The sequence below is a fragment of the Triticum dicoccoides genome, chromosome 1A (genome assembly GCF_002162155.2).
Source record: "Triticum dicoccoides isolate Atlit2015 ecotype Zavitan chromosome 1A, WEW_v2.0, whole genome shotgun sequence".
Taxonomy (NCBI): domain Eukaryota; kingdom Viridiplantae; phylum Streptophyta; class Magnoliopsida; order Poales; family Poaceae; genus Triticum; species Triticum dicoccoides.
Window position 1 is genome coordinate 314,263,650 of NC_041380.1, and position 20,081 is coordinate 314,283,730.

Here is a 20,081-nt window from a genome sequence, read left to right on the forward strand (position 1 = left end):
TTGGTTTATGGAACGGAAATTAAAAGATTGCAAAAGAAAGAAAATATGAAACTAGAATTGTAGATCGGAAACTTATATGATGGAAAATAGACCCGGGGGCCATAGGTTTCACTAGAGGCTTCTCTCAAGATAGAAGTTATTACAGTGGGTGAACAAATTACTACCGAGCAATTGATAGAAAAGCACAAAGTTATAACGGTATCTAAGGCAATGATCATGAATATAGGCATCACGTCCGTGTCAAGTAGACCGAAACGATTCTGCATCTACTACTATTACTCCACACATCGACCGCTATCCAGCATGCATCTAGAGTATTAAGTTCATAAAGAACGGAGTAACGCATTAAGCAAGATGACATGATGTAGAGGAATTAACTCAATCAATATGATGAAAACCCCATCTTTTTATTCTCGATGGAAACAATACAATACGTGTCAGTTCCCCTTCTGTCACTAGGATCGAACATCATAAGATTGAACCCAAAGTTAAGCACTTCTCTCATTGCAAGAAAAACCGATCTAGTTGGCCAAACCAAATCGATAGTTCGAAGAGACTTACAAAGATATCAAATCATGCATATAAGAATTCAGAGGAGATTCAAATAATATTCATAGATAAGCTGATCATAAATCCACAATTCATCGGATCTCGGCAAACACACCGCAAAAGAGTATTACATCGAATAGATCTCCAAGAACATCGAGGAGAACATGGTATTGAGAATCAAAGAGAGAGAAGAAGCCATCTAGCTACTAGCTATGGACCCGTAGGTCTGAAGTAAACTACTCACGCTTCATCGGAGAGGCAATGGTGTTGATGTAGAAACCCTCCGTGATCGATTCCCCCTCCGGCAGGATGCCGAAAAAGGCCCCAAGATGGGGTCTACGGGTACAGAAGGTTGCGACGGTGGAAAAGTGGTTTCATGGCTCTCCTGGATGTTTTTGGGGTATAAGAGTATATATAGGCAGAAGAATTAGGTCAGGGGAGCTACGAGAGGCCCACAAGGTCGGGGGTGGGGGGGCCTCCATCCTTGTGGCCGCCTCGAGGCTCCTCTGACTTGCACTCCAACTCTCCTCGGTGTCTTTTGGTCCAAGAAAAATCATCGCGAAAGTTTTATTCCGTTTGGATTCCGTTTGGTATTTCTTTTTTGCGAAACTCTAAAACAAGGAAAAAACAGAAACCGGTACTGGGCTATAGGTTAATAAGTTAGTCCCAAAAATTATATAAAATAGCATATTAATGCATATAAAACATTCAAAACAGATAATATAATAGCATGGAACAATAAAAAATTATAGATACATTGGAGACGGATCAGCTGCCCGCCTCTGCAGGTCGCCATCCCTACCACCCTCAACGAATATCTGAGCAAGAGAAAAGAGGAGTGGCATGGGGTGGCTTAGAAGGAATCTCGCGACGCTCGCCGACGGTCACCAAACGTCGGAGGGAGAGGCGGCTGGGTCACTCGGGATCGAGCTCATGCTCGGGCGCTCGACACACAAGATGTGTGAGGAGAGTCAGGAGAAATGGATGAGGCAGATGGGGGTAGGGAGCGTTCGGGAGACTCCGCCTCGACGCGAACAAGTCGCTGGGATGACATGGCGAGTTCGCGTGCGCCAAGATATGTGCGGGCGGTCCAACGACAATATGTGCGGGCGGTCCAACGACAACAAGGGTGTTCAGGACGAGATTGCCAAATATAGCATTATTCGGGAGTTATAGATTCCAAAAATATATATTGTAAATTCTACTCTATCTATATATCACATAAAAAAGTGAGCTCACACATGCCACACATATAACCAAACACGCACGTTTCCTAGTCACACACACACACACACTATAATGATGAAAACTATAATAACTTGATGAATCTCAATAAATTTTTACTACACACACCACCATATAGATATTATGCGGAAAACCTCACTAAGAAGTGCCTTTTTGAACCAAGAGGCTGGTATTTAATAATAATGTAAAAAGAGATAATGCACTATAGTATCATGGCTTGTTTGAAAAATAATATCATATGTGCTATAGACGTGTTAAGCTAGTAAACTAGACTACAAAACATACAAAGTAATGGTTTCAATGGTATTATCACAATCCATGTAATGCCAAACAATTTATGTCTTATTTTGTGAAAAAAGAACCCAATCTAATTTTCTGATAAATGCACATGTTTTGCCTTTGTTTACATAGTTTTCAAATATTTGATCACTTTTTATTGTTGACATAAAGTAATCATCACATCAAACCGAAAACCTCAATATTGGGCAAAGATCAAATTTTACGGTGCTTCTTATCATGATACCTAAAATGTAACCATTTTCAAGGTGTAACCCTTTTTAGGGTTTATGCATATCTTTTTTTTTACTATTACTAAAGTAGTATATTGAGACAGGCTTTAATATTTTCTCAATACACTCCATGATTTATGAAATTTAAAACATTCTTTATGTTAGTTAGTCAAGTTGACATCTAAAAGAAGAAACGCGATATTTTTTTAGTAAAACGTAAAACCGCTCCTATTGATGCTGAAGCAAACAAACTTTCCTTAAACCCAAGTAGCCAAAGGGAAAGAAAAAACCCCAAGCCATGGCCTCCTCTTCCCTCTTCGCCGCCGGGCGCCGCCTTCTCCACTTGGGGCGCGGCAGGCTTCTCCAAGGCCGAGTCCGTCCCCACAATCCCACTCCTCTGCTCCTCCCTGTGCGCGCCGCATCCTCTCCTCCCTCCAACAGCGCCGAGAGGCCGCCGCGGCGACCCCCGGGCCTGCAGTCCACGCTGTGGCCGCTGGGCCACCCGGACACGCTTCTGGTGCCGGAGATCGAGCGCTGGGCGGAGAAGCCCCGCAACCGCCTCCGCCCCGTGGAGCTCGAGCGCATCGTCAAAGAGCTCCGCAAGCGCCGCCGCCACCGCCAGGCCCTCGAGGTACTACCCTCCCCGTGCCCCATTAGCTGCCCGTCGGCTATTCGATGAAATGCGGCAGTAGCTTCCCATGGTTCTCTTCGCCCCTTTATCTCTTGCGGAGAAATGCGGGAAGTTCCCTGCCACTGACAGATGCGAGTAGGACATTTCTGAGATGGTGACCCGATATGTTTCTCATTGTTACCATGCTGCATAATCACGTGGATACTTGGACTTCTCAATGGGGAAACGGAAGTTCATGTGGAGATTCATATGGAATTGGGTACATCGAATGTATCACGTAGGATTTTGGCAACCCAGTTCTAAGAACCAAAATACCTATGAAAATCTTACAATCCAAAGAGGCGTTGAAAGAACTGCAAGGAAGATTTCCTTTCGACTCATTGCTTAGATGTTATGAGTTATGACTTTGCATGACTAGATGATCCGAGTACGGAACAGTAGCACATGGTGTATAAAGAAGAGGATGTCGTGTTCAATTTATTTTTATCTGCCGTATGTCACAGACTTGAAGTTTAGTGGAATGAGGAGTTTAATCTGGCATGTGTTTTATTTTTAACTCAATGTGGTCTGTAGTTAAAATACTTCTGCGCCAGTTAACCTGCATCTGCATTCATGTTTAGAGTTAACGTCAAACTATGGCAACCAGGGGTTTGCAGCATGTAAGCCATTAAACCCTTGAAGTATTTATAAAATAATAATAAGGCCATGCTTGGAATCGGTGTGTTTTTATACACCTGTATTTGTTTTCCAAGTGTATCTTACCTGCCATGTGCAAATTTCACCTGAGAATCAAAACGACGGATCGTGGTCTGTATATTTTACAGGGGCAAAAGCGCTAGAAACGACAATCCAATCAAGGCCTAATCCCTATAGTTTGTCGCTAGTAATTATGGGGTATTTTGCATACCCTTGAAATGCCTCATCAGTTTCTTTCCAAACCTTTACTTTGCACAGGTCTCCGAATGGATGAGTGCTAAGGGTCATGTCAGATTTTTGCCAAAGGATCATGCTGTTCACCTGGATTTGATCGGTCAAGTTCGTGGAATCGGAGCAGCAGAAGCCTATTTCAATCAACTGCCTGATAAAGATAAGACGGAGAAACCCTACGGTGCACTCCTGAACTGCTACACACGAGAACTCATGGTTGATGAATCCTTGGCTCATTTTCAGAAGATGAAAGAGCTGGGTTTTGTGTTCTGCAGTCTCCCCTACAACAACCTCATGGGCCTCTATACTAACATAGGACAGCATGAGAAGGTCCCTTCAGTGATAGCAGAGATGAAAAGGAGTGGTATCATGCCTGACAACTTCAGCTACAGAATTTGCATAAACTCTTATGGCACACGGGCAGATTTTTTCGGGATGGAGAACACCCTGGAAGATATGGAGTGTGAGCCTCAAATTGTAGTCGATTGGAATACCTATGCCGTTGCGGCGAGCAACTACATTAAGGGCAACCTAAGGGAGAAGGCAATCTCTGCCTTAAAGAAAGCAGAAGCAAAAATTGACATAAAAGATTCAGATACCTACAACCACCTGATGTCCCTCTACGGCCAGCTGGGGGACAAGTCAGAGGTGAAGAGGCTGTGGGCACTCCAAATGTCAAACTGCAAGAGGCATATTAATAAGGACTACACTACAATGCTTGCAATGCTTGTGAGACTTGATGAAATTGAAGAAGCTGAGGCCTTGTTGAAAGAGTGGGAGTCGAGCGAAAACACATTCGACTTCCATGTTCCGAATGTCTTGATCACTGGATACCGACAGAAGGACATGCTGGACAAGGCCGAAGCGCTGCTGGATGACTTCTTGAAGAAGGGAAAGATGCCTCCTTCGAGCAGTTGGGCCATCGTGGCAATCGGCTATGCTGAGAAAGGTGATGCTGCGAAAGCCTATGAGTTGACAAAAAATGCCCTTTGTGTTTACGCTCCGAGGAGCGGCTGGATCCCGAGGCCTGCGATGATTGAGATGATACTCAAGTATCTTGGAGACGAAGGTGATCTCAAGGATGTTGAAACTTTCATTCAACTGCTGCAAGCTGCTATGCCTATGAACTTAGATATGACCACGTTTTGTCAAGGGCTCGTATGAGAGAAGAAAAGAAGGCTGGAGATGCAGAGAAGGAAGCCCTAAGCTCAACAAAGGCATCAGGATAATTTTACTGCAACTCTCAGGACCAACTTATTTCACCATGTAATTTATCTAGTTAGTTACCGGAATTTATTTGATATTTTACTCGAGTCTGAAACTTGCCATAAACAAATTGCTGCCCAGTTCTCCACAGGTTTGTAGCATAGTGCACCCGCATGAACAGCAATTTCTGATAAAATTGTAAAAAAAAATGATTTTTTTTCCTGACGAACATCAACAAGTGTTCTAAAATCCTGCAAAATTTCGCCACAAAAAGGTATCCATAGTGGTCTGAGCCGAAAAAACAGAAGTGAGTGCTCCAAATGCGTCTTTTTGAGTCCTGAATTTTGTTTTTGTGGTTTACCGGCGTACACAGATGTCTTTTGTAAGTGAAATTTTACAGGTTATAACATACGTTGATGTTCAACCACATTTAAAAAAGTTTTGTCTATTGTTTTCGGATTTTTACTGTTCGCGCAGGAAAATCCATGTCGCATGTTGGCGAAAATGTAACTGTGCAACAATACATGTTAAGAAGACAATCAAATGGAATTTAAAGGGAGGAGGGTCAGCATGGCGTATCTGCAGCATCTTTCTATTTTGCATCTAACTTAACGTACCATAATGTATGAAAAGTTTCCAACAAAACCAACCATGGCCTGGAGAACAACCATGACATTATATTAGCAGGGGCATACACGAACACTTCATAAACTTTACGAATCATATGTCTTTGAACTGTGAAATGATGGCTAATACTTGTGTTCTCCAGCATCCAGCCTGAACCAAGGCAGCAAAAATGAAGGGGTAATACAAGACTAACAGGCCACTTAAGAGGTCTTATAAGTTATTTCTTCTGCAGCTGTCACATTTCAAGCAAACGTAGCACTACGATATCCAAGTTTAAAAGATGGATCTACGAAATACATTGGCATAACAATGCCATCAATAGAGCAATACGATATAGGACAGATGCTCAGAAACACCATAAGACGACGACAATATAGCGCCAGAATATCCGCTACTCCGAGAGAGTGGACTTCAGCTCTCCACTCTTTTCCAGCTCGAGAACAATGTCACAGCCCCCCATCAGTTCTGATCTGTAGTAGAGTTGGGGGAAGGTGGGCCAGTTCGAGTATGTCTTCAGACCTTGTCTAACTTCCTCATCAGATAGAATGTCAAAGGACCCAAAGCTTATCCCTGCTCCTTTCAAGGCATTCACCACTTTCGAACTAAAGCCGCAACGTGGATTATCTGGGTTGCCCTTCATGAACAGCATCACTGGGGATGAGGAAATTAGGGCCTCGAGTCGGTCCTCTAGGCTCTCTTTCCGAATAATCCCTTTCTCAGTCAGAACCTTCTTCAGTTCCCCACTCTTATGCATCTCCATCACTATGTCCGAACCACCAACCAGTTCACCCTTGATGTACACCTGAGGGTAACTAGGCCAGTTTGATAGAACCTTTAGACCTTGCCTAACCTCATCATCTGAAAGAATGTCAAAACTTGAGAAAGGAATCTTCTCCTGCTTAAGAATATGAACGACCTTCCCACTGAATCCACACTTGGGCTCCTCAGGTGAACCTTTGATAAATATCATCACTGGGTTAGAATTAGTGAGGCTCTCCAAACGAGCTTTCTGAGCTTCCGTAAGCCCAATTGCCTCAGGACTCTGTTCATTTGCAGATTCAGACATCACTGGCTCCTCAATTTTGCTTCCTTGTTGCGTGAGAGGAATGTTGTGCTCCTTTAACACATCCTTCAGTTCACCACTTTCATGCATGGCAATAACAATATCACACCCACCAAGCAGCTCACCTTTGCAGTACAACTGAGGAAAAGTTGGCCAGTTAGAGAACTTCTTCAGTCCTTCACGTACTTCATTATCTGTAAGGATGTCAAAGCTCCCAAATTCAACACCTTCCTGCTTCAAAATGTCAACCACCCTTCGGCTGAAACCACACCTTGGTTCTTCTGGATTTCCCTTCATAAATAAGATGACAGGATGGGAGTTGACAAGCTGCTCCAAACGCTTCTTCAGTGTACTTTCAGCAGCAGAAGATCCATTTTGCCGTGCCATTTCTTGGACCTTTTCGAGTACAGCAGGCCCAGCAGCCACCCCCAAGCTAGCAGGTGCAGCAGGCTGAGCAACATTGGCAGGCCCAGCTAACTTTGCAACCTTATTGGCCAGGCTGGCTGGGTTTGCGCCCTCCAAGGTATCAACAGGTTTGCCTTCCTGAAAAGAGATAAACCATGAACCAATGACAACCTCTTACAAAGAAGGCAATATAGAAAACTTCCAAAGCATTCGATAAAATATACTCCCTCCGTCCGAAAAAGCTTGTCCCTCAAATGGATGTATCTAGCACCAAGTTAGTGCTAGATACATCCATTTGAGACAAGCTTGGGACAAGTTTTTTCAGACGGAGGGAGTAGTGAGCTAAGCAAATATCACCTTTTTCACAGCCTAACCTCACATATGTGCAGGGCAAACACAGCATCCCAAGGCTGTGTGACACATAGGTTGGCATTACAAAGGAATCTCACGATAACAACAAAATGCCAAGTGAAGCCCTGATTAACTAGCCTAGCAAACAAAGACATCGCCGACCTCATGAGGCCCCATCGCAATATCATTAGATTGGTTCTAGTCGTACAGAACATTTCATTGTCCATACAACACTATAATGACATGTACCAAAAGAAACAGACGTCCATGCTAGGATGAACCAATTAACTAGTACAGTCATGCAAAATCTTTAGGGTAGGCAGGAGTGTGTATCTAACTTCATTATCCCACAGTATATGGGGCATGGGCACACATAAGTTATGTCATTGCTTGCAGAATACATCATTCTTAACAATAATATCAACACACGCCTCATCATGAGGGCAGAGCACATGCTTGATTTTTTTCCCTTTAAAACTGGACAAGAGAACTCGTGCAATTCAACTTTAACAAGGAAGAAGGGTACCGTGAGTCCGTGACCCTACCAGGATTTGATATCAAGTACAAACAATGTAAAGAGGTTTATTAGCATGAACAAATCATGTTGCATGACAACTGTAAACAGTAAATACCTTGCATAAAACAAAGTATGGCACTGCTGTAACTCCATATGCCTCTGAAATTTCCGGTTGTTCTTCAGCCTCAACCTGACAGAAGTTACCAACATGACGAGGATAAACAAGAAAAGGATTCAGATATCCAAATTACAAAATGGTGTGTCATTAGCAGACGATAAAGAATGGATCATAATTATATGACTAAAGAACACTACAAAATAGGCAAAGGATAATAGTCACAAAGTTGAAATATTTGTTTAGATCAGTCTTTTACTAGAATCTCGGTCCGATGGCATCACACGGTGAAATTATTAGACAGCGGACCAGTAGCAAAAAATATCTACAGAGGGTTCGAGAAAGGTACCACTTGATCCCATATACTTGTACCTAAATTCAGTCTAATGGAAGAACAAAGGGTTTCAATCGCAAGTTAGTGGTCTTGGTTACCCTTAGCTGTCATTCCACACTCTTATAGCTGAGTCTATCTATAACAAACGGGAAGAGCCAAGGGTTTCAAGCACAAACGGGTTGAATTCAGCTGTTATCTCATGAGCCCATACCTAATGTGGGGAGGGAAACGTTGCAAGCACAAGTGGGGCTGGATTCAAGTTAATCAACCGCATACACATCACATGTTAACTACACACTACAGATAGTGCTTGTCGCATCGCATAAGCACTTGCTTTTCAAGATATCCTTTCCGATGTTAGACTGGGCTGCGTGATTCGTCGATGTCTGCTCAATACAGTTGTGGTGATCCCGGTGACGAGGACATTAGGGACATCGGCCCGGCGGAGTCTGGTGAGTCAGCTATGAAGCCAAATCCGCAGTCACCAGGGACCAGGGTGGATCGAGAGGTATGCGTGTCTGAATTCCGTGTTGTGAATATTTGTGCTAATTTTCTGGCGAGTTGTGACGAGGGTTAGAAAATGGAATTAGGCATTCATTTTGATGTAGTGTTGGCGTGTGGTGGGGTAGGGTGCTGTGGTGAAAGTAATTTTCTGATAGAGGCGCTATTGTGAATCAATGTTCTGTACTGAAAAAATGCATGTAGTTATGTTGCTGAAAGAGGTTAGGCTGTTCTGCCAGGTCACTGCGAGAGTTGCAAAAAGATTTTGCGTTGCTGCGCCTCAGATTTTGCGCGTCCATGGACTTAAGTTGTGTGTTTGATTTTTCCGTCATACAGTACATTTAGAGTTATTTTTGATGCAGTGTTGGATGCAAAAACGAGCTGTAGATCACGCGCATAAGATTTTGTAGGGGTAGTGAAAAAATTGGTACCTAAATCCGTGTACAGAGGGTGGGTGATGAGTTCATGATTTATGGTGGGAGGATGGGGTCTGTTTTGCATCGCTCAGTGAATAAAATTGCACCGTAGTTCAGGAATGCGGTCGCCAAAAAACGGGGGACAGGCGCCATTTGGGGTAATTTCAGGAAAGAAAAACAGTGCTCTGGCCTGTGTGTTTTTCTGAAAGCCCTCACGGCCTTCCGTGTGGTTTTTTTTGTCTTATCTTTTTTAATCATTTTGCGTTGTATTGGTAATTTTGTTGTGTCTCAAGTGTTTCGCCTTGAACGACAGGTCGCTGATTTGGCTTTTGCTTTATCACAGAGTTCTTGTGGGAGCGAATCCTACAGAGCGAACCCTATGCCCCGTTAGTATGGGTACTCTTGAGAAGTCCATAAGGGCTTTCACAGAGGCATGTAGAAGAGGTCGTCAAGCCGGAGTTGGGCACCACATTTGCCTCGCTGACAGAGGCATACGTCTTTTACAACCTGTATTAGTGGGAAAATGGGTTTAGTATCAGGCATGGGAAGAGCCGATTGAATCCCGACAAGCGGAAGACCATGCAAGAGACTGTTTGTGGTTGCTCAGTATGTATATCAATTAAAAATTCAGTTCTCCTTCACATTTGCGCTGGATGGAGGGTCTGGTCTGATGATAAAACATCTGTTGGAGCAGGGGGAGGCTTTGCGTGAGAATACAAGGTTGTGCCGCTGTGAGTGTCCTGCGATGATAAGGCTGCTACGGACATCAGATAATGGGTGGTATACAATGGAGCACCGGGTAAAGCATAACATTGTTATGATGCCAATGTAGAGAGATGTTGCACTGGCCATCGCACACGCACATTGATGTGTACACGAGCGGGGTGCGGGACTGATCTAAACAAGAGAAGCAAGATTGGACAGAGGGGGCAATGGGGCAGTGGAAATCATTCGTGGTTGCGTATTACAGTGGCGGTGGGCTGGATGACGATTGCAGTAGGGATAGCGCCCCGCGGAGACCGAAGAGTCTGCACTGAAACCAAATTCGAGAGCACACGGTAGACTAAGAGGTATTGGATAACTTAGCAGAATATGTGTTTTGTCTGACAATACTGAGGTTAGGGTGTGTCTTCAGTGGAAGGAAACTGAAAAAGAGATCCTAAAAGGTTGTAGAGTTAGGAGTGGCTGTCATTTGTGATTTTTGTTCAAAAAAAACCAAGGATCTATTGTGGAGTGTGAGAAAACAAATTATTTTTATTTCATGTAATTTATGACCTCAAACCGTACGATGCCAGCAATAATTTAGAACTGTAGGAAAATGAGAGTTGACTTGGAATTCTGAACTGAATCAATGACGATCCTGTGATTATCAGATTTTTAATGTATTCCTTGTGCCATAAAAATTTCTGCCGATGCAACTGTGAGCTCAGGGGCAATTTATTTTATATTTAGTTGCAATAAAATGCTATGGTTGCTGTTGGCTTTGCATGCCTGATTAGCTCGGCTGATGAATGTTGTTCCTCAATTAAAATGATCTGGGATTTTTTTCATGCCAATAAATACTCTTTGAATTGTTTGTGTTTTGCACAGAGTTCATTTAGCAAGAAATGTGATGTCTGAAGGGATGCACATGTCTCCTTGGTAAAAAAGAGATCGCAATTAACGCAAATCCAATGCATCAAGGTCAGCAGTTCCATATTTTTATAACCGAGAGTGTACCACTTCATGCATGCACATTTTTTTATTGTCGATAAAACGCCCGATAATTCGCGAAATATCTGAATGAGATAAATAGATAGATAGGTAGCGATAGAGAGCATGTGAGTGATGCAGCATCATGTGGTCTTGAGCCGTTGTACTAGGGAAGCTGATTTTTTTTTCCCGTTGCAACGCACGGGCATTTTTACTAGTAACTAAATAAACATGAATAATCACAATATAAATAATAATCAAACATGCGAAAAAAGTAACTTGGACAGCAGCATGAATCACGCGCCAGAACCCTAAACGCGAACCGCGAATCTGTACCCAGGGGCCTAGACCGCCGCCGAAGGATCACGATCCACCGGAAACCGGCCCGAACCCAAATCTACCGCGACTACATGAGAGGAATCAGAGTGCAGCAGGCAGCGCGTGCGTACCCTGAGGAAGAGCGCGTGGGGGAAGTCGACGGCGAGGTGCGCGAAGACCTCGTCCATCTGCTTGGAGGCCTCGCACCAGGCCGCCCAGAAGTGCACCGCGGCGGCCCGCGCGCCGCCGACCGCCGCGTCCAGCTCCGCCCTCGACCCCACCTCCCTCACCGCCCCGCCGCCGCTCGCCATCGCCGCCTCCGCTCCCTCACACTTCCCCACCAAAAAACAGCAATCGACGGCGAGAGCGCTTGAGATGGTAGCTACCAGCGGGGGCGATCCGGGGAGAGAGACGACGGACGATGACTCGTGCCGAGGGGTTGCGACCTGGGGTTTTCCTCTCCAGCCCCGTGCGGTGCGACGGCGACGGAAGATTCCAGAAGGGGCCGGAAGCCCGGAACTGACCGACCTAGGCTGTTTGGGCCTGGCCGGAGCGGGCTAACGGCCCAAGAGACAAAAGAATCGGTCTGATGACGCGGACCCACGCGGCCGGCCCGGCAAAAAGCCAGAGGCTGCTGCGGCGGCGGGGTCCAGCCGCCGTCCGGGGGTCCCTCCCCTCCCCTCGCCCCGGCCGACGAGTCTATATAAATCCGAAGCATTTCTCAGCTGCCCTCGGGCGGCCAAAAACGAAACCCTAGTAGTAGTTGCCACAAAACCCTTCTCCTGAATCCCACACGCTGCCTCCACCAATTCAGATCTGGGCCTGATGATGGTCTCCTGACCTTCCGTTCACTCTTTTCAGTTTGATTCTCTTGAGGTTTGTGTGAGTTTGCTCGATGGTTTGGATCGGTGATGCTCTTGTAGAAATACTGCGTTATCTTCCTGATCAACGTGAGGCCGCCGCGATGAGCGGCGGCTTCCTGATGACACCATTATCTCGCTGAGATCCAAGGCGCAGGCAACCTCGCATGCCTTTTGTTTTTGTTTTCCTTTGTCTCTTTGGCCTGTTTTCCTCTGGATGTTACTTTGAAAAGTTAGAAGGGAGATCAGTGTTATGAAGTTCTATCTCTCAACCTCTCTCGCTAGCACTCTTTGAAAAATTGCATAGAAAAGCTGAGAAAAAGGACCGCAATAATTTTAGGTGGCTAGTTTAGTTGTATGTATTTACAGAAATACATCACATTTTCTAGTTAGAAAGCTTTTGCGGCAAAAAAGAGCAGGATTTTGCCGCCTCTTACCAACTAAATTTGCCAAAGAATTCCCCTCTCAGCTAACGTTTGTGAGAAGCCATGTATCTAAAAATTCACGATCAGATAAGAAGCATCACTCGGATCAATTTCCATTGATTCAATCTCCTACGAACAAAATCATTCCTCAAATCAAGCTCAACATCATCAACATTGTACAAGCAGTTTGACAACATGATTACACCAAGCGATGGTTCAGAAATTATGTAGCCATTTTAACCACATCTTAAAACAAAATAAAGATCGTGAGCAGTGCAACATGTATATTGTTTATGGATACTACTATTCAGATAAGCAGCAGCACTAGGATAAGTTTCCGTTGATCCAATTTCCTATGAACAATCACTCCTCAAATCAGCATCAATATTGTACACAACCAGGTTGACAACACGAATACACCAAGCGATAGTGGAGAAATAATGTGGCCATGTCTCAAGCAAAATAAAGATCGTGAGCAGTGGAACATGTATATTGTTTATGGTTACTACAACCCAGTCTAGCAGTTTTGCTGGATTGTACCTGGTTGGCAGACAGGCGTGTCTGCGAACATAAACATCATAGATACAACACGATTACAAGCAAAATAAATGTCAGCATCTCTAGCATACACTGTTCCCAGTATAGTCATGCATGCTTATTTACAGCTGTTCTAGTAGATTTACAAAGGCTCTGGCAGAAAAGTATAGCTCATTTCTGGCGTTAGCGAGGCCTGGTCCATGAGCTTAACCCACGAATTATGCCATATATCCATCAGCTGCAAAGAAAGGAAGTGACTTCAGTGGCATCACCTGCTCCTGCAACAAAGGGAATGTGAATGTGGTTGTGGTGAGTTCAGATCCAAGTAGACTCGTCAGCAAAACAGCAAACAAAGGGAGCTTAAATGTGTACTGATGATACCTCGGCGTTCTCCAGATGTTCCGCAGGGAAATGGAGCCCAGTGGAACAGTTCTCCAGCACCTCAGGGGTCTTCATCCACGCCTTGTGGGCTTCGATAGACTTCAGCTTGTAGCGAAACATCTGCAAAAATAAATCCAGTTTTCAGGACCATCTTATTCACACAAAGCTCAAAGTGTAGACAGTAGCTGATCATGTGCTCCTCCAAACCTCAGACAACGAAATAGTTGGCTTTTCGAGCTCATCTCCCTCGACGTGAATCCCTGTACCCTGACATTCTGGGCAAAGGATGGACATTATTTTGCTCTTTGGAGCTGTTTTCGCCTTTCTTCCTCGTTTGCTCTTTCCCATCTTTGCAATTTGATCAGCCAGCACCTCGTATTGGCACAAAATTGTCCAGTGAAGTAAGCATGAAGTATGGAATAGATGAAAAGCCTGGAAAAAAAACATGTTGTCACAGCATAAGGCTTTGAATTTAAAGATGGAATTATCTAGCTAAATTTGTTTGAAAAGAAAGCAGCATATGTTTGTACTGTACTAAGGAATCTCAGATAACAGTTAAACATAGTTATGTCTCTACTCACAAAAGACTTTTTCAAGACCTAACTTTCTTATTGTATTTTCTTTCTGTTTTTTCCTCTATAAAGAGAAGTAATTAGGGCTCGCTTTGCCTAAATGAAACAGAAAGTGTTTGGAATTACTAACCCCACTGGAGTTTCTACTGCTGCAAGCTAGGTTTCCTGTGCTGCAGTTCAGCAAGGTGGCTACATCTTTTCCAGGAAGCATTGATCGTCCACAAATATCACAAACTTTCTCAGCAGCAAGTCGCTTCTGCTTCCTCAGCTCTCTCCTCATAGACTTGCTGGACAAGGGGCTGACTTGAAGATTGCATGAGGTACCTGTTGGGGAGCCAGTAACAATAGCTTGACTTCTGCTGTCATGGGTATGGCCATTAGACTCTTCTGAAGATGCTTCTTGATCAGAAAACGACTTCTTCCTTCGCTTTCCACGATGTCCAGCCTCATCAATGACAAAGAAAGATCCAGCAGAGATGGGAAGGTCCTGATCTTCAGAAGGCCACTTCCTTCCCAACTCATATGCATAAGAGAAGTTGACTATGGCAAAACCAGATTGTTCATAGATGGTACATGCCTCAGAGCCCTGTGAGGCTTCTTCTCCTACCCAAGCACACCAGATTTTGCTGATCTTCTTACGACCTTCGCTAGTTTCAGCAATCTTGTACGCAATGTTTCCATAACCCAGGAGATGCACAGGCAAATTCAACACAACATCCTTTATCAACACGCTAGGAATAACAAGCGGACCATCGGTTTCGCTGCGGTTTGACAGAGCACTATCTTCAGTTATGGCAGAAGATCTACCATTCGGACGTCCATTTGCACCACTGAATGAGCCTTTTGCACCATTGTGGGAGCTCGAACCATCTCTCAACCTTGATGTCACCTCAGTGCCATTCCCTGCAAAGTCAGGATGGGGAACCAGAGCAAGTTCGCTGGTGTTATGCGAGCTTGAGTCCAGCAAGAGTGGATCATTCTCGCGTGAGTTGTTGAAGAAGAGCACACCATCATTGAACGGCCATGGCATGGGCCCAAACAGGGTGACCTTGGCCTCGGCATACCGCCGTGAGTGCAGATTCCCCTTGAGGTGATCAAACAGCACATTGTCGCTGAAGCACTCGGTGAGGCAGATGGTGCAGAAGAAGATGACGCGCTTCCCGACGCGCCGGAGCTCCACATAGGTGTGCCCATTCTGCCGCACCTCCCGAAGCGTGGCCTTGGCAGCAATCTCACGGATATCCACAGGAGCATTCCTTTGCAGCACCAAATCCTTCCCCACCATGGTGAAATCCCCTCGATTTACCACCACCAGTCCCTTCTATTCCGCCTCTCTGGCTTACAAATCCCTCCAAATCAACCTCCAACACTGATTTTCCCTCTTTGAAACTCTCTCAAGTTTCCACACACAAAAAAAAGTCACCGCACTTGAGATCTTAGTTTCCTCCCGAGCCCTAAGATTGCAAGCTTCTTAACAAAAAGAGACTGTAACTGGTAGTACACGAATAGAACCTAACACGGACGGTCGTATTCGTATCTTTCCAGCCATGGGAATGGAAGCAAGCGTGAGGAATCTGCCCAGCAGCGCGAACTCCTCGCCGGTGGCACCAACCCTAGTCATCAAATCAAACACGGGAGGCAGCAAACCCTAGACTCCTGACGCCCGCCAAATTGGCGCGCCGGGGGGTGGGGTGGGGAAGCGCGGCTGGCGAGAAACCTAGCAGAGGACGACGACGAGTCGAGGCTGCTGTGGCGGGGGAGGAGGAGGAGGCTGATGCAGGCTGCGGACGGTGCTCGGCGAGGCGGCGGAGGAGCGGAGGCGGCAGTCGGACAAGAGCGCCGAGGGCGACGAGGCCATGTAGTGCCAACACGGCGGCGAGGGAGGTCGTCGGCGCGCGGAATTCGCCCTCCCTTTTTTTCGATTGTTTGCTTGGACGGGGAAGTTTGGTCTGGAGGGTGGTGGACAAGGAAGGGGAAGGTGCGCGAGGAGAGGGGAAAAGGAGGCAAGCGCGTGGCGTGTCTGGACTCTGGATTGATGGACGAAGGCGGGGTGAAAGAAAACGGGACGGGCAGGTAGCTGTACCAAAACCCGGCGGGTTCACAAATTCCTCTTCTTCTTTTTTGCGGGAGGGTTCACAAATTCCATATCCTATAAATCCAATTTGTATCCTTTAAATAAATCCAAATCGTATGCTTTATTTCAAAAAAGTTATTTTTAGGAGATTAAATTTCTTCATCTCGTAGATCCTCTACATCTTGATTTTCAAAAAAGAAAAATATTTTACTCCTTTTCAAATGTTTGTATACAAGCTTTTATTTGGGCATATGTTTCCATAACATGTTTAATTCTAAACATGATATAGGATACATACGAAATATAATGCCGAGCTGTTAGAACTTTTGTTATTGATTCAAGGTGCATATTAGTAAGAACATACTCCCTCCGTCCCAAAACAAGTGCCTTGAGCTTAATACAAATTTGTACTAGAGCTAGTACAAAGTTAAAACACTTATTTTGGGACGGAGGGAATAGTAGTTTCTATAACTAAGTGCTTAAAATTGCAATGGCTCCCGAAGAAATGTTCGTGCTGATCCAAGGGAGAATGGATTAAATCATTACAACAACATATGTGTAATGTTCTGGATCAGCAGAGGATTCACTTAGTTTGGGACGGATGGAGTGCAAGCTGAAGCATCTTACATTTTCTTCTCCGGGCTTGCATCTCATTGACTTGAGCTTGCATCTCCTTGATTTGGACTTGCTTTTCGTTGATTTGGACTTAATTCTCGTGTGTATCTATCAGCGCAACATCTAGTTTTTCTCTCAGTGGTCGCTAATAGTAACCTAGCATTTGGTTTACGTAAAGCTTTAAAAGATCGCCCATATCCATCTGCTGCAAGTGAATCCTCTTTGCATGTGTGTAATGTTCTGAGCAACGAGATTCATATACCAAATTGCTAACACAGAGGAATTTGTGTTATACCTTGCTTTCACGGCCCCACAAGCGAAAAAGTCTCGCTTGGGGTTCTTAGGTGTGTGTCAGGTTTTTTGAACAATGTGGTATTGCAACTGCAAAGGAGTAAGGAGGGAAGGGGCTCGCTAGATTTGGGGCGGCATCCATGCCAACGGTGTATGATCTGCGAGTGGATCCGATAAAGGTGCTACTGTAGTGCGATGAACCGCCGAGTGGGCATGCCACCACGAGGAGGTCATGTTCAAGCCGATGGCAGTGGTAATAAAGAGGACTATTTCACTCTGTCGGCCTGCATGCACTCGCGGGCGAGGCTCCTACCTCTTCCCCAACCTCATGTGGTTTCATTTTCGGTCACATGGGGCTCGCCGATGACTGATTGATGCATTGCAATAGCAGTGATGACAACAAAGAATTTAGCATAAGCCCTAAGCCGATGTCATCGACAGAGGAGAAGGTGGGGGAGGGTGTGACGCCCCCGATTCTATCGTACACTAATCATACACGCAAACGTGTATGATCAAGATCAGGAACTCACGGGAAGATATCACAACACAACTCTACAAATAAAATAAGTCATACAAGCATCATAATACAAGCCAGGGGCCTCGAGGGCTCGAATACAAGAGCTTGATCATAGACGAGTCAGCGGAAGCAACAATATCTGAGTACAGACATAAGTAAGCAAGTTTGCCTTAAGAAGGCTAGCACAAACTGGGATACAGATCGAAAGAGGCGCAGGCCTCCTGCCTGGGATCCTCCTAAACTACTCCTGGTCGTTGTCAGCGGGCTGCACGTAGTAGTAGGCACCTCTGGTGTAGTAGGAGTCGTCGTCGACGGTGGCGTCTGGCTCCTGGGCTCCAACGTCTAGTCGCAGCAATCGGGTAAAGAAAGGGGGGAAAGAGGGAGCAAAGCAACCATGAGTACTCATCCAAAGTACTCGCAAGCAAGGAGCTACACTACATATGTATGCATTGGTATCAAATGGAATAAGGGTATCATAGGTGGACTGAACTGCAGAATGCCAGAATAAGAGGGGGATAGCTAGTCCTTTCGAAGACTACGCTTCTAGTGACCTCCATCTTGCAGCAGAAGAAGAGAGTAGATAGAAAGTTCACCAAGTAGCATCGTGTAGCATAATCCTAACTGATGATCCTCCCCTCGTCGCCCTGTGAGAGAGCGATCACCGGTTGTATCTGACACTTGGAAGGGTGTGTTTTATTAAGTATTCGGTTCTAGTTGTCATAAGGTCAACGTACAACTCCAAGTCGTCCTGTTACCGAAGATCACGGCTATTTGAATAGATTAACTTCCCTGCAGGGGTGCACCACATAACCCAACACGCTCGATCCCATTTGGCTGGACACACTTTTCTGGGTCATGCCCTGCCTCGGAAGATCAACACGTCGCAGCCCTACCTAGACACAACAAAGAGGTCAGCACGCCGGTCTAAATCCTATGGCGCAGGGGTCTGGGCCCATCGCCCATTGCACACCTGCACGTTGTGAGGGCGTCCGGAAGCAGACATAGCCTAGCAGGCATTCCAGTCCAATCCGATGCGTGCCGCTCAGTCGCTGACGTCACGAAGGCTTTGGCTGATACCACGACATCGAGTGCCCATAATTGTCCCAGCGTAGATGGTTAGTGCGTATAGGCCAGTGGCCAGACTCAGATCAAATACCAAGATCTCGTTAAACGTGTTATCTTGAAATAACCGCGAACGCCGACCAGGGCCAGGCCCACCTCTCTCCTAGGTGGTCTCAACCTGGCCTGTCGCTCTGCCACAAAGATCCACTCAGAGGGCCGTCGGGACAAACGTCCTTTCGGACCCAATCCGTGAATCACTCGCGGGTACTCCTACGAGCCGACCCATCTTTAGTCACCACAAGTATCATATATTATGTATATAAGTATATACCCGTGACCACCTTCCGAGTGATCATGGCCCAGTAGTATAGTGTGGCAGACGGACAAGAATGTAGGGCCACTGATGATAAACTAGCATCCTATACTAAGCATTAGGATTGCAGGTAAAGGTAACAACAGTAGTAGCAAGGACAGGCTATGCATCAGGATAGGATTAACGGAAAGCAGTAACATGCTACACTACTCTAACGCAAGCAATATAGAGGAGAGTAGGCGATATCTGGTGATCAAGGGGGGGCTTGCCTGGTTGCTTTGGCAAGAGAGAGGGGTCATCAACACCGTAGTCCTACTGGGTAGCAGCGGCGTCGGTCTCTGTGTCTAGCAAGAGAAGAGGGGTAAGAAACAATAAATATAATGCAAACAAATGCATGATGATGCATGACATGACAAAGCGCGATGCTAGGTGTGCCCTAACATGGTACGAGGTGGTACCGGTGAAGGGGGAAAACATCCGGGAAATTATCCCGGTGTTTCGTGTTTTCGGATAGATGAACCGGAGGGGGAAATTTGTGTGTTTGCTATGCTAGGGATGCGTGGCGGACGAACGGGTTGCGTATACGGATTCGTATCGTCATTCTGAGCAACTTTCATGTACAAAGTTTTTCCATCCGAGCTACGGTTTATTTTATATTAATTTTAAAAGATTGAAATCATTTTTAGGATTTATTTAATTAATTAAATCAACATTATCCAGAATAGTGTTTGCTTACGTCAGCATGGCATCAGTAGTTGACCTGGTCAACCTAACAGGTGGGTCCCACCTTTCAGTGACACATTTAATTATCCAGTTTAATTAACCTAATCAGGATTAATTAGGGGGGTGGGCCCCACTGTCATTGACTAGATAATTAACTAACAGCAGTTAGCTTAATTAGCCATTTGGTTAATCTTAATCATGATTAATTACTTTAATTAATTGTTTAGTTTAATTAATCAAGATTAATTAAGTTAATTAGTTATTTAATTATTATTTTATTTATTATTCATTTTTTAAAGCCTCTT

At 45.1% G+C, this 20,081-nt stretch overlaps 2 protein-coding genes, 1 long non-coding RNA gene and 1 pseudogene across 3 annotated transcripts; 2 read left to right on the top strand and 2 right to left on the bottom strand.

Annotated features, from left to right (window-relative positions):
* Positions 1 to 2,581: 2,581 nt before the first annotated feature.
* On the top strand, positions 2,582 to 5,213 carry LOC119270444 (annotated as a pseudogene).
* Positions 5,214 to 5,774: 561 nt separating this feature from the next.
* On the bottom strand, positions 5,775 to 11,886 carry LOC119270460 (monothiol glutaredoxin-S11-like). The gene is made up of 3 exons (XM_037552470.1): positions 11,538 to 11,886; positions 8,146 to 8,220; positions 5,775 to 7,300 (listed from the first exon to the last, which is right to left on the bottom strand). Exons 1-3 carry the CDS (start codon positions 11,715 to 11,717, stop codon positions 6,086 to 6,088), a joined length of 1,470 nt encoding a protein of 489 aa, XP_037408367.1. The 5' UTR covers positions 11,718 to 11,886; the 3' UTR covers positions 5,775 to 6,085.
* LOC119270470 lies at positions 8,852 to 10,190 on the top strand. Its single transcript, XR_005134131.1, has 3 exons — positions 8,852 to 8,987; positions 9,740 to 10,002; positions 10,091 to 10,190. It is a non-coding gene; the product is annotated as an uncharacterized LOC119270470 (long non-coding RNA).
* Positions 11,887 to 13,124: 1,238 nt separating the features above from the next.
* LOC119270454 lies at positions 13,125 to 16,224 on the bottom strand. Its single transcript, XM_037552458.1, has 4 exons — positions 14,312 to 16,224; positions 13,817 to 14,041; positions 13,610 to 13,729; positions 13,125 to 13,506 (listed from the first exon to the last, which is right to left on the bottom strand). Exons 1-4 carry the CDS (start codon positions 15,464 to 15,466, stop codon positions 13,447 to 13,449), a joined length of 1,560 nt encoding a protein of 519 aa, XP_037408355.1. The 5' UTR covers positions 15,467 to 16,224; the 3' UTR covers positions 13,125 to 13,446.
* Positions 16,225 to 20,081: the final 3,857 nt, after the last annotated feature.

Coding starts and splice junctions, on each gene's coding strand:
- LOC119270454 (XM_037552458.1), bottom strand. CDS start 15,466: ATGGTGGGGAAGGATTTGGTGCTGCAAAGGAATGCTCCTGTGGATATC. Junction 14,042..14,311: donor GCAGTAGAAACTCCAGTGGG/GTTAGTAATTCC, acceptor TTTTTTTTCCAG/GCTTTTCATCTATTCCATAC. Junction 13,507..13,609: donor AACATCTGGAGAACGCCGAG/GTATCATCAGTA, acceptor CCTTTGTTGCAG/GAGCAGGTGATGCCACTGAA.
- LOC119270460 (XM_037552470.1), bottom strand. CDS start 11,717: ATGGCGAGCGGCGGCGGGGCGGTGAGGGAGGTGGGGTCGAGGGCGGAG. Junction 8,221..11,537: donor CCCACGCGCTCTTCCTCAGG/GTACGCACGCGC, acceptor AACTTCTGTCAG/GTTGAGGCTGAAGAACAACC. Junction 7,301..8,145: donor CATACTTTGTTTTATGCAAG/GTATTTACTGTT, acceptor ATCTCTTTTCAG/GAAGGCAAACCTGTTGATAC.